Source organism: Ahaetulla prasina, chromosome 3, assembly GCF_028640845.1.
Source record: "Ahaetulla prasina isolate Xishuangbanna chromosome 3, ASM2864084v1, whole genome shotgun sequence".
Taxonomy (NCBI): Eukaryota; Metazoa; Chordata; class Lepidosauria; order Squamata; family Colubridae; genus Ahaetulla; species Ahaetulla prasina.
This window is the reverse complement of record NC_080541.1, coordinates 83,678,830-83,696,404: the sequence shown is the minus strand read 5'-3', so window position 1 is coordinate 83,696,404 and position 17,575 is coordinate 83,678,830. Positions and strand designations below refer to the sequence as shown.

Here is a 17,575-nt window from a genome sequence, read left to right as displayed (position 1 = left end):
TCTCCTCCGTGTTTGTAAAGACAGGCGGGGGTGAGATTAAAGAAAGCTGCTCCTTAAAAAAATGTTCCTTAATTTTTAGCAGATGGTCTCGTGAGTAGGAAATCCGTAGTGAGTCACAGAGAACAATTAGAAATAAAGAAACAATTAGAGAGCATTTCACCGAGGCAGCCTTCGTCGGCGCCATCTTAGCAGTGATAGATCCACGTTTCTGATCCACGTTTCTGATCCACGTTTCAGAGAGTACCTCCATGTGAGGGGAATTCCAGCCCGACTTGAATTTCTTGTGTGGAAATAGAGGAGGCAGTTCTATTATTGTACATAAACATCAAATTTCTCACCAAGTAGGGAAATGTCTTCCATTCTGTCCATGAAAAAAACTGAACGATAACAACAGACATCTCGCTAGTCATCAATAGCCTGCTCATTCATTGTTTTACCCATCAAGGGGTTTCAACACAACTAGTCCTCAAGTTAACAACCACAATTAGGGCCAGAATTTCTGTTGCTAAGCAAGGCAACCGAGTTGCACCCGATTTTATGATCTTTTTTGCCCACGGTTGTTAAGTGAATCATTGCAGTTGTTAAGCGAATGACTACATGGTTTGCTTAACAACTGCAATGAATCGCTTAACAACCATGGCAAAAATCCTGTGGTCGTTAAGCAAATCTGGCTTCCTCCGTGGATTTTGCTTGTTGGAAACTGGCTGGAAAGGTCACAAAGAGTCTAGGACTTTTTGCCTTGAACTCTTGGCGGTGCCTGTTTCTCCACCAGGGTTTCACCTCCGTGTTATTATGCCTCGGCACTTTGGGCCACAGCCCCTCTGTCCCAGTTCCTTCGCCGCAGCCCATTCGTCGCAGTACAGTTCGCATCGGGCTTCTGGGCGCACAGGACAGTTCAAAGCCAGCCAATTGGTGCAGGGGCTCAAGGGCTTTGGGAGTAACAGAGCCTCCCTCTGAACTGCAGCCCCCGCTCTACTCCCAAAGCCCTCGAGCCCCTGCACCGATTGGCTGACTTCAAACTGTCCTGTGCGCCCAAAAGCCCGACGCGAACTGTACTGTGATGAATGGCCCGCGGCGAAGGGACTGGGACAGAGGGACTGTGGCCCAAAATACTGAGGCATAACACGGGAGAGAAACAGGCACCGCCAAGAGTTCGAGGCGAAAAGTCCCATTTTGGTCGCAAATGGTAATCACAAGACCCCAGGATGCTGTAACTAGCAACCAATACATGCCAGTTTCCAAATGATTGTAGGGATTTTGCAGTGTTTGTAAGTACGATGACGAGGCAAAGGTCATTTTTTCAGTGCTGTTGTAACTCCAAATGTTTGCTAAATGAATGGTTGTCAAGGTCAAGGATTACCTATAGCACCGATGGCCTCAAAGAACTTCTTTCTGGAATGACTTAAATAACTATTTTGTTTTTCTTTTTTTCTACCACCAGAGAGCACTGCCATAGTTTCGGATGTTCACCTAAACCTTGTGAGAGACAACTTGTCCAAGAAGTGGAAACACTGCGCTCGTAAACTGGGCTTCAGTGACCCGGAGCTGGACGAAATTGACCACGACTATGAACGGGATGGACTCAAAGAAAAAGTTTATCAGATGTTCCAGAGGTGGCTGATGAAGGAAGGCAGCAAAGGGGCAACGGTGGGGAAGCTGGCCAGAGCCCTTTTTGCTTGCGATCGGAGAGATCTCCTCAATAATTTTATCAAAATAAGCCAGGATTCTAATGGAAACAACAGATAAGAAGTCAAACAAAAAGCTGAGGACTTTGGCTGAGTTGGACATTTTTCCAGAAGACATGTTTGTATTACAAGAAGTCGTTGGTCACGACAAATGCTGCCAGCAGACCGCTACTCTATGCAAGCAGAGCAAGGAATAAGAGATAAGGAGCAAATGATGGCCAATCCCAAGGGACATTTTCATAGCACTCCCTAAAAAAAAAAAGCAACAAACTTAACAGAATGCTTTCCAGCAGAGACAGACGTGTGTTTTGAGTGTTTTGCTCTGTGCACGGAACAAAATGGCTGTTTTGTTCTGGACACGGACCACAACATGTTTTGTCCACAGCTAAGGGAGAGCAGCAGCAATGGCTGAGAAGAATGAGAGAGGACTTAGGGAAGGCTGCAGAGCAGCTGGGCAAGATTTTTGTATATCCCACACTGGGCCTTTAGCGGCAATGGTGGTGGCTGAGGAGAAGGATGAGAGAAAGGAAAGCACTGGTGGAGCTGGTCCCTAAGATGTTCCGTTTTGGGAATTGATAATGGAAATAGGAAGTGATACCCACTAAGTTAGCCCTGTTTGTCTGTCTGGATTTATTTCATCAAAATGCAAGACATTTGAAGTAATCTGGACCTGGCTTCTGCCAAATCATAACTGGCCAGAAATGGTTCATCAGAACTTCCAAAGTGCTATGGGCTTTTTTCTAGGTATAAAATGCAATATTTTTCCCCATTTCATACATACCTCTCCCTGTCTTATATAATATGTCAAATTTTGAATCAATTTGTACAATTTTAATTTTTTAAATAGAGAAAATGGGTATAAGGCTGTTCTCCTAGTCTTATTACAAACCAGAATCTCTTCTCAAAAACAAAACTGGATTATCATTCGCGTTCAGTTATGTAAAACCTGCCACTGCTATCAGTAAACCGTGAATCTTAATAGACTAGGGATATAACAAGTTTGGCAAGGGCTGATCAGCAGCAGCTTCGGCAACCATCTTAGCAAGGATGAACAGTATAGGATCACATGTGATTTTCTTACATATAAAGGCAAAACATGAGGAATGGGAATGGAGGTTGCTAATCAAAAGGGAAAACAACAGCATTAATATCTCCCCAAAGATCAAACAAGGATAACAGCATGTTTTGAAAATCATGCTTTTGCCTCTGAAGCAAGGGTTTTTCCCCCCACTTTTGTTTTGAAATGGCAAAGAAAATTTGGAAGGATATAAAAGATGTATTGGAAGAAACTGCAACAGAATTGGTCCTGTGGCCTAATACCCAAAGAAGGAACATGTCTAGCCCTGTGTATGTATATGTGTGTGTGTGTGTATCTACCTATCTATATCGATCAATTGATCGATCCATCTGTGACTCTTGACTTTTGGTAACTCCATAGACAAGTTGTGCTGTTTTTCTTGGCAAGATTTCTAAGAATTGGCTTACCATTGCCTTCTTCCTAGGGCAGAGAGGGAGTGACTGGCTCAAGGTCACCCAGCTGACAAGACTAGAACTCACTCTTCCAATTTCTAATATGATGGCTTATACTAAACTGGCATATTGCAGAAGATATGCTACTGCATTAGTAAAGATGGGTGTTCTAAACCAGGGGTCTCCAACCTTGGCAACTTTAAGTCCGGTGGACTTCAACTCCCTGACTGGGGCATTCTGGGTGTTGAAGTCCTCCAGGCTTAAAAGTTGCCAAGGTTGGAGACCCCTGTTCTATATTATACCGTGATCATACAGTTGTGGAACCTTTTTTTAAAAAAAAATTAAAGCATTTTTTACTACCTATTCAGCCGAACCGGTAGTAAAAAATGCTTTACAAAACTTTTAAAAAGGTTCTCAAAATCACGCGCCACAGCTGATTCCACCCATCGCTTTACTTACCTTCCCAAGCCTCCTTTTGGCACGTACTGTGCATGCGCGTGTGTGGCGCGCATGAGCAGTCACTGAATCGGTAGCCAACCGGTTCAGATTTCACCACTGGTTTGTGTAACTTATTCATTCCCCTGAGAGCAATTACACAGATTTCCCCTAGGACAAATAACAAAATGCAATGCGAAACCAGGAATTTACATACAGGTAGTCCTTATGTAATAGTGCCTGCCTTATTTAATTAGCGATTGTTCAGTTACAACAGTGATGAAAAATAGAATTATCAATCTTCACTTTTACAACCTTTGCATGTCTGTAAACAAATGAAAACTTAAGCAATAGCCTAAGCACACTCCTAGTTTTACTTCACAGCCAAGTTGCCAGTCCCAATTGTGGTTACTAAACCAAAACTAACTATACTTGCATCCAATGTTGGGGTCCAAGTACAAAAGGGTGAGGTTTGCAGTACAAGTCTCTGAATTGTATGTTATTTTTGCATCACGTGTCAAGCTTCAAATGCCTATGAGCAAGGGGATTATTAGCATGTTGTGTCTGCTACTCGATACGTTAAACTCAAGTCACCGGTCGTCTCTCATCTGGATTACTGCAATGTGTTCTACATGGATCCATCTTTGAAGAGTATTCAAAAGTTACAATTGGTCCAGAATGAGACATGGAACAGTTTTGGAGACCCAGAGAGTGGCACATGTAATGTGTAATATGGAAGTTCCATTACTGATTGATGGGGCTCCTATTTAATCAATGCCAAAATAACCAGCCCATATAAAAGGACCTTCTCAGTGATGGCCCCTTCTCTACGGAAACAATGGAACCCCTGGAGACACAATTGGCCCCCACCTTGTTTTTTTGCAAGGCCCTGAAGATACATTTTTGTCAGCACATCTGGGGACCCCAACAGAGATGGAGCAGATCAAATGGTCACATTGTGTTGTTGCTGTGGAGGGGGAAGAGATGGTTATACAGGTAGTCTTCGACTTAACAATAGTTCGTTTAGTCACCGCTCAAAGTTACAACAACACTAAAAAGTGTGACTTATGACCATTCTTCACAGTTAACAATCGTTGCGGCATCCCCATGATCATATGATCAAAATTCAGCTGCTTGACAATGGGTTTGTACTTATAACCCTTGCTGTATCCCCAAGGTCACATGATCACCTTTTGCAAACTTCAGTGGGGAAGCCAGGTTCACTTAACCACCGGGTTACTAACTTATCAACTGCAGGGATTCACTTAACAACTGTGGCAAGAAAAGTCGTAAAATGGGGCAAAACTCAGTTAACAAATGTTTCACTTAAACATTTGGGCTCCATTGTGGTTGTAAGTTGAGGACTATATTTTAGTGGATTTTTAAAGTTGTAAACTGCCAAGAGTATCCCATGTGTGTGTGTGAATAGAATTTTTTATTGGCCAAGTGTGATTGGACACACAAGGGATTTGTCTTGGTGCATACGTTCTCGGTGTATATAAAAGAAAAGATACCTTCATCGAGGTATCTTGTGTGTGTGTGTGTGTGTGAGTGAGAGAGAGAGAGAGAGAGAGAGAGAGTGTTGGGCGGCCTTATAAATTGGTTTAATAAACCCAACAATGGTGTGAACTATTTTCTTTGGTTCTGTTCCCAGTTTGTCGCAGAATAGTAATAGCAGTAAGACTTGCATATCGCTTCACAGTGCTTTCCAGCCCTCTCTAAGCGGTTTACAGAGTCAGCCTATTGCCCCCAACAACAATCTGGGTCCTCGTTTTATCGACTTTGGAAGGACGGAAGGCTGAGTCAACCATGAGCCCCGTCAAATAAATAAATAAATAAATAAATAGCAACCACGTGTCCTGGGAGCCGACAGAGCTGCAACGAAGGCGGAGCCACCAAGACAGACCGCGGGGAAGGAAGGAAAAAAATGACTCGACTTGCAGGCTCAGCGCTTTGGCGGCTGCGGCACCTCTTCTCGCACCTCTCCCGCTCTGCAACGCCGGCAGAGGTCCCGGGATCCAGGGCTGCCTATAGGTAAAACGCCCGCGAGACGGGACAAGAGACGCAACGAACCCACCAGCCAGCGCAAGCGAGGGGGGCCGAAACCGCAGTGCGCACGCGTGATTGGTCGCAAAGCAAAGTCGGGAATGTCTAATGCCGGGGCGAGATGCGGGTGAGGCGGGTGGAGGTGCAGTGGTTGAAGTTGGTATGTGTGATTCCATACATTTAGGAGGCCCGGGGGCTTAATTGCAAAGCTGGAGAGATTTTAGGTCTAACCGAAGCACTTGGCAGTCTTGCTACGGGGTGTGTGCCTGTTAATTTGTGCACTGGGTGCCTTTTACGTTTGTGATCCCGCGCAGGTTTTTCTTAAATGGAACGAAGTCTGATAATATGAATCCGATTTTAGATCAGATTATTGCTCCATAGGGATCCTTTCCTTTAATGGAGGCTCCGCAAAACTCGCCTTTTAAGAGTGACATGATATATTGGTAAGTGGGAAAAGCACCCGCAAAGGCTGCAGGAATGTTCGTTGGGGGAAGAACAATTGCATCTATCCTCCCCCCCTCCCTATATTTTAGGCAAACAATTGTCTAGGAAAATAAGATTCTGAACCAGTTAAAAAATGGGGGGGTTTTAAATAAAAAAATGTCAGCCTTCCATCCTGCCTTTGACCTATTTATTATACTAATAAAGCTGAAAGTTTTTTTTAAAAAAATACTCTGGGCCGTTGCATAATTACCTGGAAGCAAGCAGACTGCATAATTATCTTTGCAAGCAGACTGCAAAATTGTTTGTAATTAACATGGCCTCCATTTACAACATTTTTGGTACATCCCACACCAGATTAAACCAGGCTGCTTTTCAGAAATGTGTTATACTGCTGTATTGCAAAATTCTTAACCTGCGTACAGTATTAATCCAATATATCAAGCTAAGAAAAAGGATTTCGCTTCACACAACCCGCTATAATCAACCACCCCCAATCTATGATAGTCAAACAATTGCACAAATGCTGCTGTTAGGTTTTCCCTGCACCAGTTTAAATGTGTTGTGCTTAACTGGAATTCATGGACATGTAATTTAAATTCTTCACAGCTCCTGGAAAACTGATTCCTTTTGTTTAATGGAGGCAATCCTACCCTTCCTTCCAAAATTCAGTCAAAAATGAATTGAGTGGGAGAATAGTTCGATCCTCCCATAGAACTAACAGAGTCATCTTTGGTCTCTGCTGTTTGGCCCTCAGGGTTTTGAGCTGGAAACTCAGGACCTAAGTACCACTTAGATCAGGGGTCTCCAACCTTAGCAACTTTAAGACTTGTGGACTTAAACTCCCAGAGTTCCTTAGCCAGCAAAGCTGGCTGAGGACTTCTGGAAGTTGAAGTCCACAAGTCTTAAAAGTCGCCAAGGTTGGAGACCCCTGACTTAGATAGAGTTCTAGAATGAACTTTCTTGCCTGCAGGGCAGTACAGGTAGTCCTTGACTTGCAACAGCTCGTTTGGAGACTGTTCAAAGTTACAACGGCATTGAAAAACGTGACTTGTGACCATTTTTCATAGTTACAAACTTTGCAGCATTTCCTATGATCATGTGATCAAAATTCAGATGCTTGGCAACTGGTTGATCCCATCCCGGGGTAATGTGATCCCTTTTTGCAACCTTCTGACAAGCAAAGTCAAAGGGGAAGTCAGATTCACTTAACAACCAGGTTGCTATCTTATCAACAACAGTGATTCACTTAACAACTGTGGCAAGAAAATTAAAATGGGGCAAAATTCCCTTAATGTATGTCTCACTTAACAGCAGAAATTTGGGGTCCATTTGTGGTCCTAAGTCGAGGACCATGAAATCTTGCCAAAACAATTCTCCTAGTGCAGGGGTCTGCAAATTTGGCTCTTTTAAGACTTGTGGACTTCAACTCCCAGAGTTCCTCAGCCAGCTTTGCTGGCTGAGGGATTCTGGGAGTTGAAGTCCACAAGTCTTAAAAGAGCCATGTTTGCAGACCCCTGTCCTAGTGTGATGAAGGCACAACTACTCTTTTTCCTTTGCTTTCACCTCTTCCCTGGACTAAGGAACCTTTTGTGAAATGAGCTTACCTCCTTCTCTTTAGATATGTCATCACCCCTCCCAACCTGGATTCTTCCCTACCAGTCTCGCCCTTCTCAAAAACTAATTACACTGAGGGGACATCAGATAGGAAAAACATACAGTAGATGATTTCACTATTGCATAATTTCCAGAAAAGTATTTAAAAGCAATACTATTTTTAATGTCATGTGGTATTTATAACTAAGAAAGCTGAGGCATTTCCACGGATGCGGATGAAGGATTTTTCCCTCAGATCTTTTGTATTAAAAATATGAACTGCTTCCAAGTGTGTATATGTGTGCGTGTGCACACACACACACACACACACACACAAATGTGTGTGCAGGGTGCATGAGCAACCCCAGAGAAGCGGGGAGTATTCGTTAAGTTTTGTGTCACATTAGTGATCCTTGTAAATCTCACGAAATAAAATTATGTTCTGAAGTTCTTTCAGCAGATTGAAACAAAGGTCTTACCCATTTAGAGTTGGATTTTGTAAGGAAAGGAGTAGGGAAGGTCAACATTGAGCATTTACTAGTCATTAAATACTAGTTTCATTTTAAGCTAATCTGCAGGTCCTGGGCTCAGTCAGAATCGTTGCAATTGATGAGATTTAATTTGCACATGCTCCATTCATTTCAGTGGGTACATTCTGTTGAACTAGGACAATTTCAATTCATTTGAGGAAAGATTTTCCAGTTGAATAAGTACTGAACTCCTTAAAAGCAAAGATCTTGAAAAAATTTTTCTAAAATTGCTTTCGCATGAGCCTTGGGATTTTTGTTTTGTTTTGTATTATCATTCCTTAGAACAGTTTCTGGTATTCTCCATTCAAATTAATGGAAATGGATTTCTACTTGCTCAATATCTGAAATCAAATTCTGACAATATTTTTGAATCTTGATTAGGAAGAATACTTGTAAGAGAGTAGGAAGGAAGGGAGACTTGAGCTTTGAAAGAAAGTTATGTGATTCTGTTGCCTGTGCTTGTATTTTTTTTTTAACAGCATGGAAAATTTTATCAACAGATTTATTTGAGAAAACCTGGTGAGCAAATTCAGAACAAGAAGTTCTTCTTTGCAAAAGGTTTTAGTGGCTATTGTGGCCTTTTCCAACACCAGTGCACTATTGGAAGACCTGAAAGTCCGGGTTGGGATTAGAAAACCCAGGAGAAGGTCTGTCTCTGTGATCCAACTTGACCCCAATTTGATGGCAATAATCAGGGAATTGATCAGTATGTTACTGTGATTAAATATCTTTTGCTAACCTAATATCCACAAATTTTGTTGGAATTGCCATTCAAAAATTCCTGTTGGTTTTGCTAATTGGGAATTTTGGAAAACACATTTAGCAGATTCACCCCTTCCATTCAATTGTGTCTGATTCATGGAGACTGCCTGGACAAATCCTTTCAGTTTTCTTGGAAGGTTTTTCAGAAATGGCTTGCCAATGACTTGCCAATGGCTGAAAGAAAGTGACTGGCTCCAGGTTACCCAGCTGGCTTTGTGCCTAACAGATACCTTGTTGGAAAAACCTTGAGTTGAAAAGTTGGACTAGAGCTTTAAGACACAAAACTATACTTCAATTGAACACAACTAGATGGTTGAGAGTGTCATTAAGGGGGAGAAGAGCCATACTGTATAACGGGTGTCAAACTCAAGTCCCGTGGGCCAGATTCTGGCCCATGGGATAATTAGACCAGCCTGCAGGGCCGCCCTGGAAAGAGCAAAGGATCGGCCTGTCGTGCCTCTGCTAGCGAAAACGAGCTCCCATTCTCCGTTTTCGGCTGGGACGGCCTCCCGCAACCCTCTGCCAGTGAAAATGGAGCTCAGGAGGGCCGCCCTCTCGAGCTCCATTTTCACTGGCAGGGGGTTGCGGGAGGCTGTCTCAGCCAAAAACGGAGATCGGGAGCCCGTTTTCGCTGGCAGAGCAATTGGGCCACCACAGGCACCCCTGACACGAGTGACATCAAGCTGGCCATGGCTGTTCTGTCCCCTCCTGGCCTCAGCCATGTGAGCTGGCTAAACGAGCCAGTAATTGAGTTCACGGCTGCTATCAGTCCTGGCAGGGAATCTGCAGCTGCCTGCCAAAGTCTCCCTTATCTTGGGGTTGCCGGGCAACCAAGAAGTCAGTAATCCAGGCCGAAGGTTCAGCTCAATTCTCCACGAGTCAAAGAGTTCAGCTCACTTCTCCACGAGTCAAATAGTTCAGCTCAATTTTTGCTCATCACGGAGCAGAAAAGCAGCCAGGGCTGCTTTTATACTCTGTGGGGTGTGGCTCCATGACTCAGCACTCTCTAGGCCTGCCCCACCCCTTTCTTTGTTGTAGCCGCCTCTCATATCTCCGAAACCTGGGATCCAACCAGGCCTGATTGCCATCAGCCGGGTCTGGAGGCGTGGCCTGGGGGGAAGTCTCAGGGGATGGAGGCCTCATTATCTCCTCCACCTGGCCTGCCTCTGGCTCCTGGAGCTGAGCCAGAGGAGCCAGTGCTCCAGAGGTAAATCCTGATGGCCCTTCCCCCTCACTTTCTGAGTCATTTTCTGGCAGGGGGCCCGGCTCGGGGGGCGCAGACACAACAATGGCCATCGTGGCCATGCCCACCCCAGCCACCTGAGGTCAAACACAATCCTGATGCGGCCCTCAATGAAATCGAGTTTGACACCCCTGTTGTATACAGTGCCTTATTGTGCAAATAATAGAAGAGGGGAGAACTATGTATGCTATCGGGAAGAAGGATGGAATATGAACAGATTGAACAATTGGAGCTATTTCTTCCAGCACTGCCATAACCTCAGCGAAAGTAGAAGTGAATGGCGTCCACCTGCACTACCAACAGACTGGAAATGGGAATCACGCTGTCCTCCTACTCCCTGGCATGTTAGGTGTGGCTCTAACACTTGTACTATGCTACTGATTTGGAATGGATAATAAATATATGCAAAAATTATATTAATACATTTGTCAGAAGATCTTTATAGTGATGCATGACTCTAAAATAATTGCTTTTAGACAAGACTAATTATCTAACTATCTAAACAGATTAACCTAATTATCCAAATAGATTAATCTAACTATCTAAATAGACTGATGGTTAGATAAAATTGATTGGTTTACTTCTGGATAATAGCAAGAGATCTTTAAAGATTTTTCATTACTGTTTCCTAAATCAGGGTAAGTAAAATGGTAAGTAAAATATAGGGGACGCGGTGGCTCAGGGGCTAGGACGTTGAGCTTGTTGATCGAAAGGTCGGCAGCTCGGCGGTTCGAATCCCTAGTGCTGCCGTGTAACGGGGTGAGCTCCCATTGCTTGTCCTAGCTCCTGCCAACCTAGCAGTTTCGAAAGCATGTAAAAATGCAAGTAGAAAAAATAGGGACCACCTTGGTGGGAAGGTAACAGCGTTACCTTCCCACCAAGTCGAGTCATGCTGGTCACATGACCACGGAGACGTCTTTGGACAGTGCTGGCTCTTCGGCTTGGAAACGGAGATGAGCACCGCCCCCTAGAGTTGGCAACGACTAGCACGTATGTGCGAGGGGAACCTTTACCTTTACCTAAAATGATAAAAAAAAGTCTACCTGCCTTGACTGACCTTGGAGTTATTGCTTAAATCTCAGGCTTGATCGTTTATGAAGTAAAAATACTCATTAGTTATGTTTGATCCAGGATCAGCCTTTCTCAATCTAAGATTCTCCAACGGTGCTTGACTGCAATTCCACTGAACTAGCTGGAAATTCCAACACTGGAGGAAACTTTTGGGGAAATAATAGCAAAAGAACTAAAAATCTTCTACCCCAGGAACAGGCAACCTACAACCCTTCCGTCAACTCTTTACCACATCCAAATTCTAGTAATCCCAGTTCAAACCATGTTCAAACTACATAGACACCTTTCTGCTTTGACTAAAAGTGAACTTGATTTAGGGAGACATTGTCTTTAGAAGAAAATTTTTTTGTGACTTCAGTAACCACAACCCTTTTTTTATTTTGTTTACCATTTAATCAAAGAATTTAATTAGTTTGAGCTTACCATAGTATATGAAATTGTCCCACATCTAGTCCCGTCTCCTACATCCATAAAATACACATTGCAGACAATAAAATAAAATAAAGACAAGGATAGAGAAAGCTCGACCAGCATTCTTCAAAATGAAAAAAAGTCTTCTGCAGTCACGACATAAGCCTAAGACTGAAAATCAGGCTCGTCAGATGTTACATCTTTTCTTTCCTGCTCTACAGAGTAGAGAGTTGGTCTCTGACAGAAAGCCACTCAAAGAAACTAAATGCATTTGAAATATGAATTTACAGACGGCTGTTACGTATAAGCTGGTTTAACAAAATCACAAATGAGGAGGTGATAAGCCACCTGGGAAAGCAAAGGGAAATCATCAAAGCCATTAAAAAGCAAGTATTTTGGACATGTGATGCGACACCCAGAAAAATATGGCATCCTTCACTTAATCCTCCAGGGAAAGATTGAAGACAAATGAGGTCCAGGCAGAAGAAGAACATCATGGCTTCAAAACCTAAGGGACTGATTTGGACAAAACTCAGCAGCACTTTTTTTTTAAAATTTGCATTTATATCCCGCCCTTCTCCGAAGACTCAGGGTGGCTTACACTATGCTAGCAATAGTCTTCATCCTATTTGTATATTTATATACAAAGTCAACTTTTATTGCCCCCAACAATCTGGGTCCTCATTTTACCTACCTTATAAAGGATGGAAGGCTGAGTCAACCTTGGGCCTGGTGGGACTAGAACCTGCAGTAATTGCAAGCAGCTGTGTTAATAACAGATTGCATTAGTCTGTTGAGCCACCAGAGGCCCAATGCAGTTGTTTCATGCGGCTGTTGACAAAAATAGGATTGCCACATGATCGCCAATGTCCGATGACTGATATGGCACAACAACAACAAGAAGAAACAATAAAAACAGCCTTCCAACAGTTCTTCTGGAATCCAACTCGAAGATACAAGAATTTTTCTCCCTGGTGTCATACTAAGCTGCATCAGGCAGAACACTGCTTAGTTTTCCACTGGAGAGTGAGTGATGTTTTGTAGTCATTCAGCCAGTGGTAGTGAGTTTGTGAGGAGAAAGACAAGAAAAATGGTTGGTTTGACAATGGTTGGACAATAACTCACAAATGAAATTGATCAGTGCAGCAAAAGAGGAAGATCTCTTAGTTTCCTTAATAGTCAAGCAAGAGACATAAAGATACAGGTAGTCCTTGACTTACAACTATTCATTTAGTGACCGTTCAGAGTTACAACGGCATTGAAAAAAGTGATTTATGACCATTTTTACACTTATGATTGATGCAGCAGCTCCTTGGTCACATGATCAAAATTCAGATGCTTGGCAACTGGTTCATGTTTATGACGGTTGCAATGTCTTGGGGTCAGTCACATGATTAGCTTTTGCAACTTTCTGACAAGCAAAGTCAATGGAGAATCCAGATTTACTTAACAATCATGTTACTAATGTAACAAACGCAATGATTCACTTAACAACTGTGTCCAGAAAAGTGGTAAAATGGGGCAAAACTCATTTAAAAATTTCACTTAGCAACATACAGTATAATTTGGGCTCAATTGTGAACTTGAGGACTACCTGTAGTTTAATTTGATCATGCTTTAGGGACTTAGTTTTTCTTTTACATATATTAATATGCATAAAATAAGTTTCTCTCTTGGTTATGATTATCTTAAAGTGTTTTTGTATGTTGATTTAGGCTGCGGTCAGACTGATTTTGATCCACAGCTGAAGAATATGAACAAGGAGGTTTTTACTGTTGTTGGCTGGGACCCTCGAGGATATGGAAAATCAATCCCTCCTGTTCGAGATTTTCCTCTAGACTTTTTTGAAAGAGATGCAAAAGATGCTGTTGACTTGATGCAGGTAAATGTGTTCAGGCTTCTCTGAAACCCGGCTTTGAAACCTTTGATTTCTGAGAATTTTGCATATTAAGTTTGGAAATAAGCAAGTAGAGGCTCCAAGGCTGTGCCTTTGAAACTTTATGAGAATGAAGATTGAACCTATTCATAAGCAGAACGTTTCTATAGTAGCTTTTTTACTTTCTCCCTGATCTATTATATCCAGGTAAAATACCTCATTATTTTGAATAATTAAAATAAATAAAAAGAAGGATTTAGTGTTGCAAAGTAGAGGACATGCTTTGTGTGTGTGTGTGTGTATCTTTGGCTGTGTTGACTCCTGTGGACTGTCTGGACAAGTTGCTGGAGATTTCTAGGCAATAATAATAGTCCTTGATTAACAATGGCCATTTGGACTGAAATTCCCGTCATTAAACAATGCAATCCTAAAGTGCAATGGTAATGACTGCACTGCTTACAATAGCAATTCTGGTATTCCTGGCTGCCATCATTAAGTGAGTCATTGTGAATTATTAAGCAGAGACATCATTTGCAGCATCCTGAATTTGTTAGAAGTCGGCAAAGAAAGTCACAAATAGCAACCACCCGAGTGTGGGACATCTCAATGTCCTAATCACAAGCTGGGCACCAAGCACCTGGATCATGATCATATGACTGCAAGGCCACTGCAACACCTGGAACTCCAAGGACTCGTCATAAATACCACTCGTTCAGCATTACAAGCTTGAATTGTTGCTGAATGAGTAAACATTAAGAAAAGATCACCTATATTTTAGAACCGGCTTGCCATTGCCTCCTTCGTAGGGCTGAAGAAGAGTGGCTGGCCCAAGGTCATCCTGCTCACTTTGTTTCTTAAAGTGGGACTAGCACTCATGGTCTCCCATTTTCTAACCTACTGCCCACTGAACAAATGGTGTTTGCAACTGGTCTCTGGAGTTTTGGCTGTCCAGCATTCCCATAGACACATGATCACGATCTGGGAGCTTGGCAATCAATTGGCCTTTACAACCAGTTGCTGTGCCCCACAATCATGTGATCACTATTTGCAACCTTCCTTCCCAGCTTCCCAGCAAGTTAATGGAAAATCAGCAGGGAAGGTTGTAAGTCACTAGAATAAGTCTCCCCCCCCCCCTGCCTGCACCCTCTCTAGCCCCTTTGTGTTTGTGCCATGCTGCGCTTTGTGTACCTTTCCTAAGCCACACCAAACTTCCCTGTGCTTCTCTGATCCTTGCTGTGCCTCTATTGTACCCCCTCACCCCTCCTTGTTTCCTCCCTCACCAGCGACCAATTACCTGTCTTTTCACCCTGGGACTTGCAACTTCCTGCCTGCCTTCCCATGGATTTTTTGTTTTGAAACCTGCTGGAAGTTGCCTTGCCTGATGACTGTGGGATTCAGCTAACAATGGTAACCAAGACTGCAGGGATTGCTGTCACTAAAGCAGTGTGGTCATGTTTTATGACCTCATTGATTAGCAATGTGGTCCCATTTGCCATTTTAAGTCAAAGACTACCTGAAAACCAAACTGGCTCTTTGGAGTTGTGTTTGTCAATCTTGACAACTTGAAGATGCGTGGACTTCAACTTCCAGAATTACCCAGCCAGCATGAGGAATTCTGGGAGTTGAAGTCCACATATATCTTCAAGTTACCAAAGTTGAGAAACGCTGCTCTAGAGAATATGCTACTGCACTGATACCAATTGGTGTTATTCTACCTATTCACATGGATTGAAGAGCGGTAAGAAAATTATTGCAAGGGCAGTGAAAGAGGTAACGCTCTTTCCTTGTGGGTGATCCATCCTTCCACTGATGCTTCCGGGTCAGACTTCTTTCTGACCTTGTACCTCTACAGGAAACTCTTTAAATCCTAAAGTCAAGTGACCATTTCATTCTTTTCCAAATTGGGTACACTTAACTAGATACAAGGCTCCTGCTATTATTTGAATGCCCAATGGTCATTGCAACCTAAACAAAACTGCTGATCATCGTTGCGGTTAGTAGTATTCAATATGAATATTATATATGCATATATAATATGATTTAGTAATATTATTCAATAAATTTACCGGGCTTGGTTGCTGTAATTTAGCCATGTTAAATTCCTTTTATATCAATGAGAAGGTATTACTTTTGAAGAATCAGTTAACTTTAGGCCAAGCCCCTCATCCACGAAAATGAGTTATTTCCAATCTGTTTCCTTATGTTCAACAAGGCACTGAAGTTTCAGAAGTTCTCTTTATTGGGATGGAGCGATGGTGGAATAACTGCACTCATTGCAGCTGCAAAATATCCAGAACTGATCCGCAAAATGGTGGTTTGGGGAGCCAATGTGATCATTACAGAAGAGGATGTGAAAATTTACAATGGTATGTATCAGCTAACATCCATGAAAATGAGTTATTTCCAGTCTGTTTCCTTATGCTCAACAAGACACTGAGGTTTCGGTAGTTCTCTTCATTGGGATGGAGTGATGGTGGAATAACCACACTCATTACAGCTGCAAAATACCCAGATTTGATCCACAAAATGGTGGCGTGGGGAACCATTTTGCGAATGTTACAGAAGAGGATGTGAAAATTTACAGTGGTATTTATCTGTCAGCCCTTCGAGGTAATCCAGGCAGGAAACCAAATGTGGAGTAGTAACACTACTTTTATTGAAAGGTTATAGCAACAGAAACTTGCAAGTCTGAAAGCACTTCTCTCCTCCCTTCCTTTTGGTTCCAAGAGAACTAGGGAAGGTCCCTTCTGAGACACTTTCTCTTCCCCTGTTCCTTCTGTAGGTTGAGATATCTCTTGCCTGACCATTGTTCTAGCTGTGGCTCTTCCTCTTGTTTCTCAAGATTATTCTCACAGAGTATTATAATATAAATGGGAGGGGTTGTGTAGGTCTGGTTATATGTATATGCCTTCAAGTTTGTCTTGACTTCTAGCAACAGTCTGGACAAGTCCCTGCAAGTTAAGTTGGCAACTTAAGTGCCAACTTAACTTGTTGCCTTCCTAGGACTGACAGAAGGCGATCGGCCCAGGGTTACCCAGCTGGCTTTGTGTCTTAAGACAAGACTAGAATTCCTGGTTTATAGCCCAGTGCCTCTAACCCAGGAGTGCCCAAACATTTTGCAAGGAGGGCCAGATTTGGTGAGGTGAAAATGTGGGGGTGGGCGACCATTCAGCCTGACATTCTTTGAACCATTAACATTAAATCCAAATGAACTATTTTCATCATGCAGTCTTTAATAAATTCATCCTCAGTAAAAGGTTTGCAATGCTTGGCAATCAGTGTTGCCACCTCGTAGCTCGCTGTTGTGGCATTTTCGTTTGACTCATGGGCTCTTGTGAAAAAACGCTGCTGTGCCGTTAAAGCGGCTTCCAGTTCCTTCCATTTTTCGCTGCGTTTGTTCCCAGTTAGCTTGTTGTAGTTAGCATGTTTCATCTGGTAGTGCCTCTTGATATTGAATTCCTTGAAAACAGCCACAGTCTCTTGGCAAATTAGGCAGACACAGTTGTTTCATATTTCAGTGAAAAAATACTCCAATTTCCACTTGTCCTGGAAGTGGCGGCCCTCGCTATCAAGTTTCCTTTTTTTAGTTACAGTCGCCATTTTAGAAATGGGCACACAAGCTCACAAGGGTCATGTGGCAAGAGTGCTGACTCAGGTCTACTGCCATTTTCTGGTGAAAATATGTCTGGGATGCTCTGCAGAGCAGGGTGGCTGTGGAGCAGGAGGCAGCAGGGGACAGCTGCGGGAACCGCTATGCGGTGAAGGAAAGAATGTCAGCCAGTGGGGATGAGTGACAGGCTGAGCTAGCGGGGAGAAAAGGCTACGGGCCGCTTGAAATTGGAACATGGGCCACAATTGGCCCCTGGGCCAGATTTTGAACATGTCTGCTCTAACCAGTACAACAAATTAGCTTTCTTTTATTTTTGTTGTTTTAAACAGTGGTAAATTCCTTCTCCCAGAGATAAGGAGAACGCCATCTCTCCTAGGGTTCTAGAAAGCTCTTAAAATC

The 17,575-nt window shown here is 42.9% G+C and overlaps 2 protein-coding genes across 4 annotated transcripts in view; both read left to right on the top strand.

Annotated features, from left to right (window-relative positions):
* Positions 1-3,244, top strand: part of RIPK1 (receptor interacting serine/threonine kinase 1) — a 28,434-nt gene extending 25,190 nt beyond the window's left edge. For both annotated transcript variants that reach the window (XM_058177965.1, XM_058177964.1), the window contains one exon: positions 1,442-3,244. In XM_058177965.1, the coding sequence (XP_058033948.1) occupies positions 1,442-1,746 (305 nt within the window). In that variant the 3' untranslated portion in view covers positions 1,747-3,244. The remainder of the gene's footprint in view (positions 1-1,441) is intronic.
* A 2,233-nt stretch (positions 3,245-5,477) lies between these two features.
* The window catches only part of BPHL (biphenyl hydrolase like), a 23,970-nt gene continuing 11,872 nt past the window's right edge, over positions 5,478-17,575 (top strand). For both annotated transcript variants that reach the window (XM_058175600.1, XM_058175599.1), the window contains exons 1-4: positions 5,478-5,624; positions 10,454-10,557; positions 13,406-13,572; positions 15,779-15,932. In XM_058175600.1, coding sequence (XP_058031583.1) covers positions 5,518-5,624; positions 10,454-10,557; positions 13,406-13,572; positions 15,779-15,932 — 532 coding nt within the window. In that variant the 5' untranslated portion in view covers positions 5,478-5,517. The remainder of the gene's footprint in view (positions 5,625-10,453; positions 10,558-13,405; positions 13,573-15,778; positions 15,933-17,575) is intronic.